A 15992-nucleotide genomic window follows, 5' to 3' on the forward strand; every position below is an offset into this window, starting at 1 on the left:
ATGGTGGAAGATACATGCTTATGCCATGAATACGGTAATAGGAAAGTCCAGGGCCTGCTGGAAAGGCAGAGAGAGTATAAAATCTGAGGGGTGATTGTTGCTGATGTGTTGAGTTGTTCATTCTTTTTCTCTTTTGAGACTTGCCCTGTCCTGCAGGCTCCCAACACACAGAGATTTTGAAAGGAATTTGGACCTGAAAAGTTTGGGCTGTGGCAGACTAAACTGGGGTTGGGGGTGCGGTATGTGGACAAAGAGTTGCCCCTCCCCCAACTCCCTGAAGGAAAAAAAATCCCAAAATGTGATAAAATTCCGTCAACAGTTCACGGAAACAGTTACATTTATTTTGAAACACAAATTGCAGTTCTTTTTGTTCCCTGATGTGGAAATCACAGGTTGTTTTTTTTTTTAAAGCTGAACATTGTCAACTGGCTATGGTAGCACCAACTTGTTAGAGCTCTCACTACCACACTTGTCGACAACAGGCATCCTTTAGTATCATTATGCCTGTCAGTTCCTAAAAAGGGCCCTCCACATACTCTCTGTAGGTAATTGACGAAGTTTCAAGGAGAACAAAAGGAGGTTTGAGCTTAATGCTAGGTGGCCTATGTTAAATTAAGTCATGGCATTGTTACTGAGCGCTTCATTCTATTCTAGACTCAGCCGAAATTCAGAATCCCAGTGACATAAGGCTGATTTGCTATGTTGCTGTTTACGATATCAATGGCTAGGTCTTATTAAAAATCAGCTTTTTTTTTTTTTTTTTCAATACGGTGGTACTAGTCCGTCATCACTTTCTACAAGTGGACATTCACAAAGTGTTCTAAGAACTCTTATACACAGCCCAATTCTTTTTTTCTTACCAACTGGGAGTTTATCCTACAATAAGGCAATAGTTTGCAATAGCTATGGAGGACAGAGGCTGGCTAAAGCTAATAGCTAAACATGCATAAACTATTTGTTTATGGGCTCTGTTTTCAAGTACTTCAGAGCCCTTCCTGTGCAAGTAGTGTAACTATTACAAATCTGTTATCCGGTCTTTGTAAACAAACTCCCAAAGAATCTCTTCTGTTGAGAGCCTGACTGCAATCACTATGTATTTAAAAACAGTGGCAATTAAATTATTTTATATTATTGTAATTGGGATTTTCCCTCCCTTAAATCTAATTGTTATTTCATATAGTTGAGGATTTGTGTGGTTTTACTCTACAAATGAAAAGACAAATGTGGAAGTGATTAACTGGCTCAGAGACCTACATGAAATGTATACATCGTCACCTGGAAACTTCCTTTAAAAAGCCTTTTTTCCCTTATGTTAGGAATGGCTTGCCTGTTTCACTTACACATTATTTCTGAGAACCAAACACTAGTTCACATCACAATAACAACATTCCGATTTAAGCAAGGTATGAGAAAGAATGCCAACTTAAGTTTCCTGGACTTTCCCTCTTCTCAGTGACAAATGAGATTGTTACACTCAACTATTTGGAACCTCGCACAGAATACGAGCTCTGCGTGCAGCTGGTCCGGCGTGGAGAGGGCGGGGAAGGGCATCCGGGACCCGTGAGACGCTTCACCACTGCTTCTATCGGTCAGTGGAAGCAAACGGCATTTATTCCTGCGCTGGGTGGGAGCGGGGAGGAAGGGGAAAGAGGAAGGAAGACCAGGAAGGGTGGTGGTGGGCGAGTGGTTGGGTGGGGGTGCAGGGGGAAGGAGTTTGCTTTTGAATGGGTGGGAAAGTGACAGGAAGGTTGACAGCTTGGAGCCAAATCGTTCTTTTATTTGGGCTGCACTCCTGGTCTATCTCCCTGGGGGAGGGTGTCTGCAGCAGTCCGGGACAGAGGAGGAAGCAGATGAGCCTTCAGGAAGGCAGGGACATCCCTTAGGAGTTGGGATTTACTTAGCAGCAACTGCTTGGTTCCTGAGTTTCACCAACAGCTTCCTGTTTCCATCTTCAGGGCCTAGGCCAGACTCTTGCCACATGTATACTTCAGAAATCCCAGTTGACTTATTTTTTAAAACTAATTTCTAATGTTTCAAACTAATTCATGCCCGTAGTTGAAACGTCAAATAGAATGAAAGGCTGTTATCTAAAGATCAGACCCCTGTGTCACCTCCCCACCTCCGAGTGCTCCTCCCTATAGGCAGTCAGTTTCACCTCCTTAAGCTACTTCCTTTTTTTTTTTTTTTTTTGAGAAAGACAGTGCAAGTGAGTGAAGGGCAGAGAGAGAGAGAGAGAGAGAGAGAGAGAGAGAAAGAGAAAGAAAAAGAAGTGGGACTCACCCCAAGTGGGGCTCGTATTTACCCAAAGTGGGACCTGAGCTCACCTGATATGAGATTTGAACTCACCAACGGTGAGATCATGACCTGAGCGGAAGCCAGATGCTTAACACCTGAGCCACCCAGGTGCCCAAGCTATTTCTTATTATATATACCTCAGTGGTTCTCAAACATTACTGTCCATAAGAATTACCTGGAGAGCCTGTTAAAACAGGTATCTGAGCCCCCCCCCCCCCCCTCCCAGAGTTTCCAATTCAGTAGGTTTGGGGTGGGAGTCAGGCTCAAGATTTTGCAGCTCTAAAAAGTTGGTGAGTTGTACTGGATTTTGCATATCCTCGGTCCATACGTTCTGAGTAATATAGTGATATTTTTTTGGTTGATCAATGTTAGTATCTATTGGCCTTCTATTGTGTTAATTGAGAATCCTTTGAATCTGTGAAGCTTCCTTGATGCTAACCTAGGCTCCATCTTTCTGCTACCCAGGTACCCCTGTCAGAAACAGGGGAGTGATCCCTTGTAAAGTTTGCCTTTCTAGTGGTCATTGGGTATAAGCATTTGTTGCTGTCTCCTGGTCAGCGCTTTATAGTTTGTAGTTCACATATATTTAATTTATATTACCTTAAAGGGTAAGAATCATCTTCCCCATTTTATTGAGTGGTTACTAAGTTGATCTTCAGACTTAACATCCTTTTACTTCTTTGGTTGTTGTTGTTGTTGTTGTTATTATTATTATTATTATTATTATTTTAGCTAGGAGCCCAAAGACACCATTTCTTTATCCCACTTGGTCAGTTTTCCTATTTTTAGTCCAGAAGGATCTGGATTAATGAGTGTGAAACAGGAAAGAACATCTAAGTCTCCTGCAGGGGTATTGCTTCCCTTAACAGAGACTGCCCAACTTCACTCACCCTACCTGTTTCACCTCACTAGTGCCACCCTTAGAAAACCAAAGGGAGACTCCAAAGCAACTCTGGTGCTTGTAGAAGCATTGTGCAAATGAGGAACGGTTTCCTGGGAACTCAGCAGATAGCAAATACCAAAAATCATACCAGAAACTATATAAAGTAGAAGATAAAGACATCAAAGGGGCTTCTGGCTGTGGTCAGGTTGCTGCTCGAAGGCAAATGGTAGTTAATTCTCTCTCTGCCAGTACTGATGAATCAAAGGGGAAGGTCATACATAATCTGACTCAGATGGAAAGTATTTATGGAACAGATCATAAAACACTTCACAGACCCACACTGGACTGTCTTCAGTGCTCAGAACATGTTCCAGCCAGGATGTATTTAGAAGTCTCTTGGAATATTTCAAAGGAGTTCTCAGGGGTAGGTGGGGAGGGAATTCTTGATGGTTCTTCTTTTCCCATCATTTGAATCTTGCTGATGTTTGGTTTTTAATTTATCTGGCAGTTGCACTATTTATAAGTGTGTTGACTAAATGGGGAAGGCCAGAAGGCCAGGAGAGGAGGGAAGAGATCACACTCTGAACACATGGCACATACATGTAGGGAGGTAGGGAGGTAGGGCAGGTAGGGAGGGGTGAAGGGTAAGTCATGTTCCCGAAGGAAAGGCAAAGGGAAGTTGGTCCCAGTTACTCCCCTGTACCAGGCGTAGGCTTAGAAGGTTTAGATGTATGCTCCAAGACATCAACCCTCTGTTCTGCTTTGTCATTACAAGCTTGCCTAGCCCCTCTGGGCAGCTTCATGGACCTTAAACCTCAGAGATGAGCCAAAGGCGTTGACATTACCTCTTTGAGTTTGTAAAGGTTATAGGGAATAATAACTATGTAGAGTAATAAATGTATTCATGTTAAATAGTTATAATAATGATTTAATTTGCAAAGGCTATAGAGAGTAACTATTGCTTTAGCATAATGCCAAGTAAATTGTGGGACCTGACTGCTGGTTCTCCCTAGTATAACAGCAGTCAGACTGGCTGGTGGGAGTCACTGTCCTGATGTATGGAAATAGACCCGTCTTCTCACCAAGAAGAGTTAGAACAGTGTTTCTCAACCTTCTCTCCCTTTCCTTCCCCCTCCCCCTCCTCCTTCTTCAATTATTGCCCCCTTTTTAGATATCTGTGTCCTTAAGACAAAATGTCTAAGCCATTGTAATGTATAAAATGTTCTCATATCCCAGGAACTGGTTTTTGCCCCCTTAGGGGCAATAATGTCCCCACTGAGAAAGCACAAGTTAGAGGATCCCTATTCTGTGTTTTGCAAACACTTAATATCTGGAATTTAAAAATCAATTTACTATTATTAACTGAAAATACACAGATTCCTTCTGTGTCCATTGACACAAGACAGGAAGAGAGGGAGGAAGGAAGGAAGAAAGAAAGGAAGGGAGGAAGGAAGGAAGAAAGGAAGGAAGGAAAGTAGGTTATATTAATAGAGTCCCTGACACCTTCTAAGCATTTTCACATCCATTATCCCATTTACTCCTCCTGAGTCTGCAAGATTGCTTTTTTCATCCTGTGTTACATGTAAACTTGGAGAACTTACGAATTTTCCCTAGCCACAAAGCATTATCTGATTCATTTCAGAACTCATATTGTTTCCATTCAGGTACCTGTCTGGTAGCCCAGGGTCTTGGCAGGGGCAGCATGTGGTTGTAGCTGATACTTTGATGTAATCAGAGCAGGACTGCTCCAGGCCCTGCCACCACAGCTATTATAATGTTTGAAATTCTTGCTAAGAAGAAGTAACCCTAAAATTGCTTTAAAATATGTTGCTCAAAAGCATGACAGAAACACTGAATAGTTACCTACTATCCCAAAATCTTGGGAAATCTGTTTTAATTTTTAAAAAAAAATTTTAATGTTTGTTTATTTTTGAGAGAGAGAGAGGGAGGGAGGGAGGGGCAGAGAGAGAGGAAGACACAAAATTTGAAACAGGCTCCAGGCTCCAACTTAGCTACCATCTGTCAGCACAGAGGCCGATGTGGGGCTCAAGCTCATGAGCCATGAGATCCTGACCTGAGCTGAAGTTGGACTCTCAGCCGACTGAGCCACCCAGGCGCCCCTCCATATTTTTAATTTTTATCACTTTCCTCCCTGTCCTTCACCATTTGTAGACATGACTTTTACCAAGTTGCAGAGTTTTTTCTCAAGTATTATAAATATTTTATTGGCCTCCCATACTTTTCCCCATGATCTATTTTAATCCATTGGATGGCTATATCATAATTTATTAAAGCATTTTCCTATTTTGAGTATTTAGGACTGTTTGCTATTTAAATAATGCTATAATGAACATCTTCATGTACATAGGTTTTTCCCTTTCTTTGAATTATTTCTTCAATATAAATCCCTGGTATGGTTAGATTATAGGGCCAAAGCATATGGTCATTTCTAGGGCTATTGGAAAATATTCCCAAGTTGTTCTCTAAAGGTCTTCCTGTATTATAAGTATTCAAACTACAAATTAGAATTGTTACAAAGATTTGCAGTTTTGGTAGAAAAAAAGACTTGCATGGTTGCTAGCTTGTGTTTCTTTGATGGCTTGTGAAGTTGTATATTATTCTAGAAGCCAAGGTTGTTATGTAAAGCTGCCCTTTGGGGCTGTGTGTGCTTCACCCTATGTAAAAATCATGGTCTAGGGGCACCTGGCTGGTTCAGTTGGTAGAGCATGTGACTGTTGATCTTGGGGTTTTAAGTTTGAGCCCCACGTTGGGTATAGAGCTTACTTGAAAATAAAATCTTTAAAAAAATCATAATCTTTCTGGTTTCTCCCAGGTCTCCCTCCTCCAAGAGGTCTCATTCTCCTACCAAAAAGTCAGACTACTCTAAATTTGACCTGGCAACCAATATTTCCAAGCTCAGAAGATGACTTTTATGTTGAAGTGGAGAGGAGATCTGTGCAAATGAATAGTGACCAGCAGAATATCAAAGTCCCAGGCAACTTGACTTCAGTGCTACTTAACAATTTACACCCCAGGGAGCAGTACATAGTCCGAGCCAGAGTCAACACCAAGGCCCAGGGGGAATGGAGTGAAGATCTCATTGCTTGGACCCTTAGTGACAGTAAGTAACTCATGTGCCCCCAACCTTGCCTGAATGACATTTGGCTAACGCTACTTGGACTTAGCTACCATCAAGTCAAGACTGTTTGCTGGAAATCGTAAAAGGCAGTTAATTGTGAATGGAGGCTAATTAATACCCTGCCCCAACCTGTAATCATTTGAATAACCTGTAATGCATAAGAAATCTCCATGTTTTTGGATTTGCAATAATTCAGGCAGGACTGTGCTAAAATTTACCTTTCCTTGGTATGGAGTTATGTATTAAGTAAGTTAAGAACATGAATAAGCTTTTCTAGGGTTTAATTTGTTACAGGACAGTTTTTAGGATTGTCCTCTTTCTTGGGGCGCCTGGGTGGCTCAGTCAGTTAAGTAACTGACTTTGGCTCAGGTCATGATTTCTCAGTTCATGAGTTCAACCCTCACATTGGGCTGTCTGTTGTCAGCACAGAGCCTGCTCCAGATCCTCTGTCTCTTTTTCTGATCCTCCCCAGCTTTGCTCTGTCTCTCTCTAGAAAACAAACAAACAAACAAACAAACTAGGATTGTCCTATTTCTTTAGACACATAAATGCTGGTTACTTAGGTCTTTCCTAATCTTACAAGCCAAATACTTGACTTGAAAAATATTCATAATAGATCATTTTTAGGGTTCCAAAGTATATTTGAGAGTGATAAAATCGCTTTTCTTTCAAAATATTCTGCAGCCCAGGAATTTCTGTATTTCAGATTGATCATTTAAAATTAGTTGGGACTTCTTGGGTTTCCTGGTAGTATTGAAAAATTTTTCTGGGGCACCTGGGTGGCGCAGTCGGTTAAGCGTCCGACTTCAGCCAGGTCACGATCTCACGGTCCGTGAGTTCGAGCCCCGCGTCAGGCTCTGGGCTGATGGCTCGGAGCCTGGAGCCTGTTTCCGATTCTGTGTCTCCCTCTCTCTCTGCCCCTCCCCCATTCATGCTCTGTCTCTCTCTGTCCCAAAAATAAATAAAAAACGTTGAAAAAAAAAAATTTAAAAAAAAAAAAAAAAAAAAAAGAAAATTTTTCATCATTAGGCAAAGAGTTCTCTTTTGATTCATTGCATTAGAACTATATCTGTGTGTTTTGGAGTCCTTGGAAAGATTAAATATTTCTTGGCCACACCGACTGCCACTTATGTTAGGATCTTGTGGTCCCTTGCCAATACCCGATGTCTGAGGCTCTCTTCAGCTATGTCCTCACTTCCTCAGTACCAAGTGTAGACACGGGCTCTGTTTCTCCAGCCACTGTCTTCTGTGAGTGACATGTGAAGTCAACTGCTTTGTCAGTGTTCAGGAATTCTTCATCAGTTTGTAAAAAATTCTGTGAAATTTAAAGTTACAACATAGTACAGAGAATAGTACTTCAAACACTTACATTCCTACCACCCAGAATTAACAACTGTTAATATTTTGTCATATTTACTTTCAGCCTTTTTGTTGATTTATGGAAGCAATAACACCATACAGACAGATCACAAGCCCCTTGGAGCATCATCCCTACTCTCATTCTATTCTCTGCTCCCCAGAGACAACCCAATTAGGAGTTTGCTGTGTATCTTTCCATTCAAGGTTGAATCAACTCAGTATGTTAATTTCATCCATAAGTGCACATATGCATACAAATCACTCTTCATCTTGCTCTTTGGAATAAACATGATTTCATCTTATCCATGTTCCTTTGTTTAGATCTGATATATCCCTTTTTAACTTCTGCATAATATTCTTTGTTATGACTGTGTCGTCTTATTTATCCATTCCCTTTGAGGTGGGCATTTAGGTTGTCTGTTTTCTTCCTTCCCAACTTCCTTCCTAACTTCCTTCCTTTTTTTTTTTTTTTAACTATCCCAAAGAAAAATGCAACGATCATCCTTTATACATGTCTCCAGGTGCATAGGTGTGAGAGCTTTTCCAGGGAGTATGTCCAGAAGTAGAACTGAGGCTATTTTTCTCTGAAGTGGCTATTCCAAGTGGATGATGTCCAGGAATATGTGAGAGCACCATCTTCCCCACATCCAGTCCTGTATATATATCCTTTCTCTATAACACTTGATGTTGAAGACCTTTTTATTTTTCATAATCTCAAAGGTAAAAAATGGTACCCCACTGTTAATTTCAATTTTCTTTTTCTGGGTAACTAGCGATGTTGAGCATCTTTTCATGGGCATTTGGATTTCCTCCTTTTTTTGATGTATTTGTTGATACACTTTGCCCATTTTCTATTGGTTGCCTTTTCTTACTGATTTGTAAAAAGCTGTTTATATAATTTGGATACTTATTCTTATTACACACATTGCAAATATTATTCTCATAATGTCTTTATTTTCGCCTCGTCTGTGGTGACTTCTCCACAGATACTTTAAATTTTGAAGTAATGAGACCTTTCAATATTTGCCTTTATGGTTTGTACTTTTGTTTCATAATTATTCTCTATCCCAAGGTCATGAACATATTCTCTGTATTTTTTCTAGTAGTTCTAGTTGTTTTGTATATTTGGGTCTTTAAAATTTAGGGATGTTATTTTGGTGTGTTTTTAAAAAATGTTTTATTTTAGTTTTGAAAAAGAGAGGGAGGGAGGGAACAAGCAGGGGAAGGGCAGAAAGGGAGACATAGAATCCAAAGCAGGCTCCTGACTCTGAGTTGTCAGCAGAGCCTGACACGGGGCTGAAACCCACAAATGGTGAGATCATGACCTGAGCCAAAGTCAGACATCTAACTGACTGAGCCACCCAGATGCCCCTATTTTGGTGTATTTTAATCTTTTTAGTTTTAGTCTTATTTATTCACATATAGCAAGCTAATGGTCACAATGCCTTACTTTGAGTAGTCACAGCCTAGCAATTTCATCTGGTCCAAGTGTAAGGGGTGGAATGAATTAAATTTGGCCTATGAACCCAAACGTATGTAAAAATAATACATGTGTGTAATTTTTTTTGCATACGTATATGCAGAGTATATCATTTGACACTTAACAATTACTTTGTAAGGAAATTAGAATAGGAATTGTCATCACATTTAACAAATGAGGAACCTGAAGCAAAGGAAGGTAAGCAACTTGACCAAAGTTATTAAGCAAGTAAATCGTGGGGTTAGGACTCGAAATTGCATATTTTAATTCTATGTTTTGTTTGTTTTTACTAAACCAGGATACCCATTAGTCTCTTTGGATGGGCAATGAACAATTGCAAAAAGAGATCGCTTCTTTGAGAAGTTCATTTTGCAGTCATATCCCATTTGTAAATTGTTTGGTTAGCTTTTCCTAAAGTGTTTTAAAATCTACTTTAGAACCTACCTGGTGAAACTGCAAAAATGTAGATGGCTGGATTCAGACTCACTGCATCTAAACCACAGATCCACTAAGCTAGTTCAAAGGGTGACTTCTTTCAGGCATAATGTGGATAAATTGGTAGATGTAAATTTGTGCTTTTTAGTTGGCATTAAAATTAGCAGGTGTCTGCAAGGCACTGCTTCTTTTTGTGACAGCTTTAGATCTACCACTGGTTTATCAAGTTGAATATTTTTTTTGAGGCACCACTATATAAAAGTTAATCATGTGTTAATAGTAGTCTGAAAATGGTAAGAATCCAAATATTCTGTCATCTCCTTATGGGAAGGAAGATTATTCTATATTTTTATAAAAATATACAAAATCTTGGTAGTGGAGGCAAAGGAAGTTAAGACATATTGTTGATGAATCAACTGTGGTTTGGGACATAGAAAATGACCATCAGATTTGGAAGGCCCAAAATCCAATATTTAATCCTCATAAATTGCCACAGTTACCAAAGGAGTATGATCAACGTCATGGAAAGAGGAAATTTAGAATGCAGAAGGATCTCTGAGAATTTAGGATAGAAAGAATATACCTGAAGACATTTCTTGAAGGTTCTGTTTTGCTTCTAAGCAGTGTATGGGGAAAGACAGTAATATATGGGGTGAAGTCGCCTGGGTCTTTTACTTACTAGGACCAGTACAAGTCCTTTCATTTTCAAAGTCCATCTCTAAAACTGGATAATAAAAATCTCAGCACTACTCATAGCCACCTATGTGGTTATAAGGGTCAAGAGGGAACCTGCATATGGAAACACCTTGTCAACAGCCTCACAGATGGAAGGTATAATTGACATCAGGGGCAAGACCTTGGATTCCTTCTTCCCTGGGGTCATACAGAGTCACTCTATTGTATAGAGTCAGCGACTTAACCTCTTGCAGGAGTCCTTTATCAGACAGCAGGTTGAGTGAAAATGTAGGGACAATTCTGTGCCTATCATCTTCACATCTGGAAAACCTCAGAACCTCTCTTTCTCATCCTCCCCCCGAGTAGAATGTGATCTCTATTTTCCCTAAATCCCAGTAGCATTTTGTCTGTTAAGTCCTTGACACATTTTCTTATGTATACACTGACTTGTTACTGCTCCATAAATACATTTCGGGCAAGGATAGGCTTTTTGGGAAAGTGGCTAAGATGATGGACTGTGGAGTCAGACTGCCAGGAGTTGAATCCTACTTCTTCTACACAATATCTATATGACCTTGGTCAAGTCACTTTACCTCTCTGGGACTGAATTTTTATAAGATTGTTAGGAAGAGGAGATGAGTTACTATATGGAAGAGCCTATATAAATGTCAACTCTCATAATCTTTCTGTTCTTCCCAGCATCAAAAACAGTATAATATATGTTTGTGGGTAACAGAATCTGAAGTCTTATTTTAATGCAAGCATGAGCAAATATGTGATATATGTGTTGACGTTTTTCCTGGCTTATGCTATTTTGTCATGTCTTCTGGAGTCCACTTCCAATTGATTGGAATTACCATCTGAGAAAACATCTATTTGCCATTCATGTTTTTTAAAAAATTTATTTCTTGTTTAATTTACATCCAAGTTAGTTAGCATATGGTGCAACAGTGATTTCAGGAATAGATTCCTTAATGTCTCTTACCCATTTAGCCCATCCCCCCCTCCCCCAACCCCTCTGACAATCCTCTGTTTGTTCTCTATATTTAGGAGGCTTTTATGTTTTGTCCCCCTCCCTCCCTGTTTTTATATTATTTTTGCTTCCCTTCCCTTATGTTCATTTGTTTTGTATCTTAAAGTCCTCATATGAGGGAAGTCATATGAATTTTGTCTTTCTCTAATTTCGCTTAGCATAATACCCTCCAGTTCCATCCACATATTTGCAAATGGCAAGATTTCATTCTTTTTGTTTGCCCAGTAATACTCCATTGTATGTATATACACCACCTCTTCTTTATCCATTCATCCATCAATGGACGTTTGGGCTCTTTCCATACATTTGCTATTGTTGATAGTGCTGCTGTAAACTTTGGGGTGCATGTGCCCCTTTGAAACAGCATACCTGTACCCCTTGGATAAATACCTAGTAGTGCATTTGCTGGGTTGTAGGGTAGTTCTATTTTTAATTTTTTGAGGAACCTCCATACTGTTTTCCAGAGTGGCTGCACCAGCTTGCATTCCCACCAACAATGCAAAAGAGATCCTTTTTCTCCGCATCCTCGCCAACATCTGTTGTTGCCTGAGTTGTTAATGTTAGCCATTCTGACAGGTGTGAGGTGGTATCTCATTGTGATTTGTTTTTCCCTGATGATGAACGATGTTGAGCATTTTTTCATGTGTCAGTTGGCCATCTGGGTGTCTTTGGAGAAGTGTCTACTCATGTATTTTGCCCATTTCTTCACTGGATTATTTGTTTTTTGGGTGTTGGGTTTGATCAGTTCTTTATAGATTTTGGATACTATCCCTTTATCTGATATGTCGTTTGCAAATATCTTCTCCCATTCCGTCAGTTGCCTTTTAGTTTTGATTATTGTTTCCTTCGCTGTGCAGAAGCTTTTTATTTTGATGAGGTCCCAGTAGTTCATTTTTGCTTTTGCTTCCCTTGCCTCCAGAGACGTGTTGAATAAGAAGTTGCTGCAGGCAGGGTCAAAGAGGTTCTTTCCTGCTTTCTGCCATTCATGGTTTATGAGCTGACATTAAGTATCTCTTAAGAACATAATAATCTAAGTGATGATAGTGTATCCTAAGTGAATTAAATTTTTGTTTTAATTTCTAGTTCTCCCTCCTCAACCAGAAAACATTAAGATTTCTAACATCACAGACTCCTCAGCCATGATCTCTTGGACAATCTTGGATGGCTATTCTATTTCTTCTATTATCATCCGTTACAAGGTTCAGGGCAAGAATGAAGACCAGCACATCGATGTGAAGATCAAGAATGCCACCATTACCCAGTATCACCTCAAGGGCCTAGAGCCTGAAACAGCTTACCAGGTGGACATTTTTGCAGAGAACAACATAGGGTCAAGCAACCCAACCTTTTCTCATGAACTGATGACCCTTTCTAAATCTCAAGGTTGGTAGAGTGGACAGGTATTTACATAGGATTATTTCTGGAGATGATTGGGAAAGCCCCATTATCTTAAGATATTTACCTGATATGTACGTCATGTGACATAACTCATTTGTCAAAATAGGTTTCACCATCTCTAGATAGGTTCTTAAAATGAAAATGCCCCTGGGAAGGGATCCTTGTTGATCCATTTTCTTTTGTTAAGCCTTAGACTAAATTATCCCATCACACTCCCTATCCAGCAGTTGAAGCTCTGAAGAATATGAATTTGATTCCATGGAAAAAGAATGTGGAACCTGCTTAGTGGAGGCAGGCCTACGCTGGTGCTTCAGTGGGAGGCTCCAAGAACCAACAACATTCTTTCTCAAATGAACTCCTCTTTTAGCTTGGATGACACTATTCTATTCTGAGGTGTTTTTTTTTTTCTTTCACTGTTTGGATCCAAGTTATAATGTCTCCACATACACCACTAACCCCCACTCTAGTGACAGTAAGCTCTTCGAGACAAATGGAGGTCCCTCAGAGTGCCAAGCACAGGATGCCCAGGGTTTGTGATTGATAACACCTGTTGAACGTAGTTAAGTGAACAAAAGGGACTCAGGATGGGGATTGGGGGCTGCAGCTCCTGGAGCATCCTCCCTTTGAATTCTGTCTGCAACCGTACCTCCCAGCCCTCTGCCCTGTACCACAAGTGTGAGGGAACATAGAGTGATGTTAGATGGAAATTTTGGAAGATTTATATAACCTGGACTAAGGTGTTTTGTTTTTTTTTTTACAGAAAATCTTATAGTAGTAAAAAGTTCTTGGTTTCGAGGGCTACCTAGGGCTTAAGAAATCAAATGAAACATGGATATTTTCAGTGCTGATTCTTTGGAATATTTTTGAAATGTTAAAGGAATTATGAGTCTACCAATTATAGAGAATTGGAGTTTTCAGATGACACTCTTAATAAATGCATTACTTTTATAATTTTTTGTGTTTTGGTAAAATGTGTACAGGTCCTAAATCCAAGCTCTACAAAAATACAAGCAAAAAAATAAAAAAAAAGACATAACAAAACAACAAAATTCTCACTGTTCTATTCCAGACTTGTTTTTATGCACCCATGAGTAGAGATAGAAGGAAGGAAAGAGATAATCACAAAAGAATACTTGTAAGAAGATGGGGTGATGCTCTACATACTGTTTTTCATAAAAATATATTGCATTTAATTTTATTTGAGTTTAAATAAGGGAAAGAGATGGAAAGATTAGACCATAATCTTTAAGTTCATTTTGACCTGGCCCTGAATTTAATGGTTTTTCTCTTCTGTCTCTCCCTCCTTCCCCTCCTCCTTTCCTTCATTCTCCCATTGGTATTCTCAGATTTTCTCTATCAGTTTTTTATATAAGAAAAAAAAAAAAGCAAAAAACCTTACAGACTCTAAACTCAGCATCTTAGAACAAGAGAACTTTTCTAGGTGGGGAAATTATTCAGGGGAACTTTAGCTACTTTCCCAAAGTCCTACATCTAGTTAGTCATTCTCACTATTGCTTGACAATGTGCAGTTGCTTGGGCCTCTTCTTGGAAGTAAAAGTTGGATAAATGATGAGATTAATAATTAATAATAATAATCAGCACTTTTGTGTTTTTTGGTGTTTTTTTGTTTGTTTTGTTGTTGCTTTTGTTTTTGTTTTGTTTTTTTAAGTCTTATAAAAAGTCAGACTGTGAGTCATTCTTCTCCATTGAGTTTCAGAACATATGAATGAGTAGCCCAAGGTCCCATAGCAATTAGGTGGCAGAGTCAGGGCTACCATGACATTTCTGTTTCCCTGTGATGTCTACCATAGATGGTCTTGCCCTATCTCTCCAAAACTAACCCTGCTGCTTCTCCTGTGTTCTGCGCAGCACCAGCGGACCTCGGAGGCGGGAAAATGCTGCTTATAGCCATCCTTGGCTCGGCAGGAATGACCTGCCTGACGGTGCTGTTGGCCTTCCTGATCATGTTGCAATTGAAGAGGGCAAATGTCCAAAGGAGAATGGCCCAAGCTTTCCAAAACGTGGTAGTGTCTCATCTTCCTACTAACTAATAAGTACAAGTCTGCATGTATGCAGAACCTTCACTTGAAAGATGTGGACCAGGAAATTTACTTCTAAAGCCAGTATTTTCCTTAGGCAGGCCTCATCTTCTCTTTGACTTCTGTTATGAAATGGGAGATAAACAGCATGACTATATAATTTGTTATCCAACCTGGAACAATTATGAGAGTGAAAAGGTTGCTCTCAGTAATTATTCAGGAAGCCAGGGCTAAAACAGGCCCTAACAAAGTGAGCTGTATGGTCATCCTAATGATAAGTCACCGGGGAGACTAATCTTGCAGTATGAAGAACTGAACACTGTTGGTAAGGAAGGACATGAGTGTAACCAGACCTCAATGTCATGGGTAATGATGTATTGTGCTAGACATTTCCTATTTCCAGTTCCCATTTTCGACTTTTAGTATCTCCCACAATCTTATTATCCCATATACATTGTGTCTGTAATATATGTGAATTGTATGTACATGTGTGTGTCTCCATTCCTTTGTACCCTTCAGTCTGCAGTCATAGTTCATAATACCTGGCACTGCATCATTCTTTCGCCTAGACATTTTGATCAGTAACGAGAGTTTACAAAATCATACTTGACCAATATGTACCCTGTTTGATTCCTTTGGTTTTACTAGAGCCTGAATGTTTTTCTAGTGTGTGGTTTTAAGCTCTGTAAAATGAACTTGCACCCAGCTTTATCAATGCCATGTATAAAACATTGAGTACAGCTACACATTCTAGATAAGGCATACCTTCATGTCCACAGATCCCTGAGCTTCCCCTCTATGGAGGACAAGGGGAGCTTATGTTATCTGCTCCATGCCAGAGGTGGCTCAACTCAAGCTTCTCCTGGAGAGAAAGGGCCAGCAAGGGGGCCAGGAGCACGGGAGCTCCTATGATATTGGTGCCTTGTCATTATACATGCCAGCCTCTCAAACTCAGGAGAAAAGGTGATGCTGTGTTGGGCTTTGCTGTAAGCCTCTGTCATCCTGGGGTCTGAATCTGCTCCAGAGTGGACTCAAGAAGTTCTCAGGTTTAGGATAAGCCAGAGCAAGTGAGTTAGAGTCCAGAATAGACCAAGACTATGTAAGAAAAGCTCTCATGGAGGCATGGCCTCTTACTGTCCCAGATAGGATCTCTGTGTTCTTTTCCAAACCAGAACTAAGTACCTGCTTATTTCAAAGCTCAGTAGAAACTCAATGTGACTAACTCAGGGATGTGCCATCCTGTGGCATCCCTGCTC

The 15992-nt window shown here is 40.0% G+C and overlaps 1 protein-coding gene across 3 annotated transcripts in view; it reads left to right on the plus strand.

Annotated features, from left to right (window-relative positions):
• The window catches only part of TEK (TEK receptor tyrosine kinase), a 105695-nt gene that overhangs the window by 73120 nt on the left and 16583 nt on the right, over positions 1 to 15992 (plus strand). Inside the window, exons 11-14 of one of the 3 annotated variants that reach the window (XM_019424206.2) lie at positions 1454 to 1588; positions 6012 to 6299; positions 12383 to 12682; positions 14567 to 14721. In XM_019424206.2, the coding sequence (XP_019279751.1) occupies positions 1454 to 1588; positions 6012 to 6299; positions 12383 to 12682; positions 14567 to 14721 (878 nt within the window). The remainder of the gene's footprint in view (positions 1 to 1453; positions 1589 to 6011; positions 6300 to 12382; positions 12683 to 14566; positions 14722 to 15992) is intronic. The other 2 variants (XM_019424208.2, XM_019424209.2) reach the window with 2 other exon arrangements.

The sequence above is a fragment of the Panthera pardus genome, unplaced genomic scaffold (genome assembly GCF_024362965.1).
Source record: "Panthera pardus isolate Hobbes unplaced genomic scaffold, ASM2436296v1 HiC_scaffold_20, whole genome shotgun sequence".
NCBI classification, from domain to species: domain Eukaryota; kingdom Metazoa; phylum Chordata; class Mammalia; order Carnivora; family Felidae; genus Panthera; species Panthera pardus.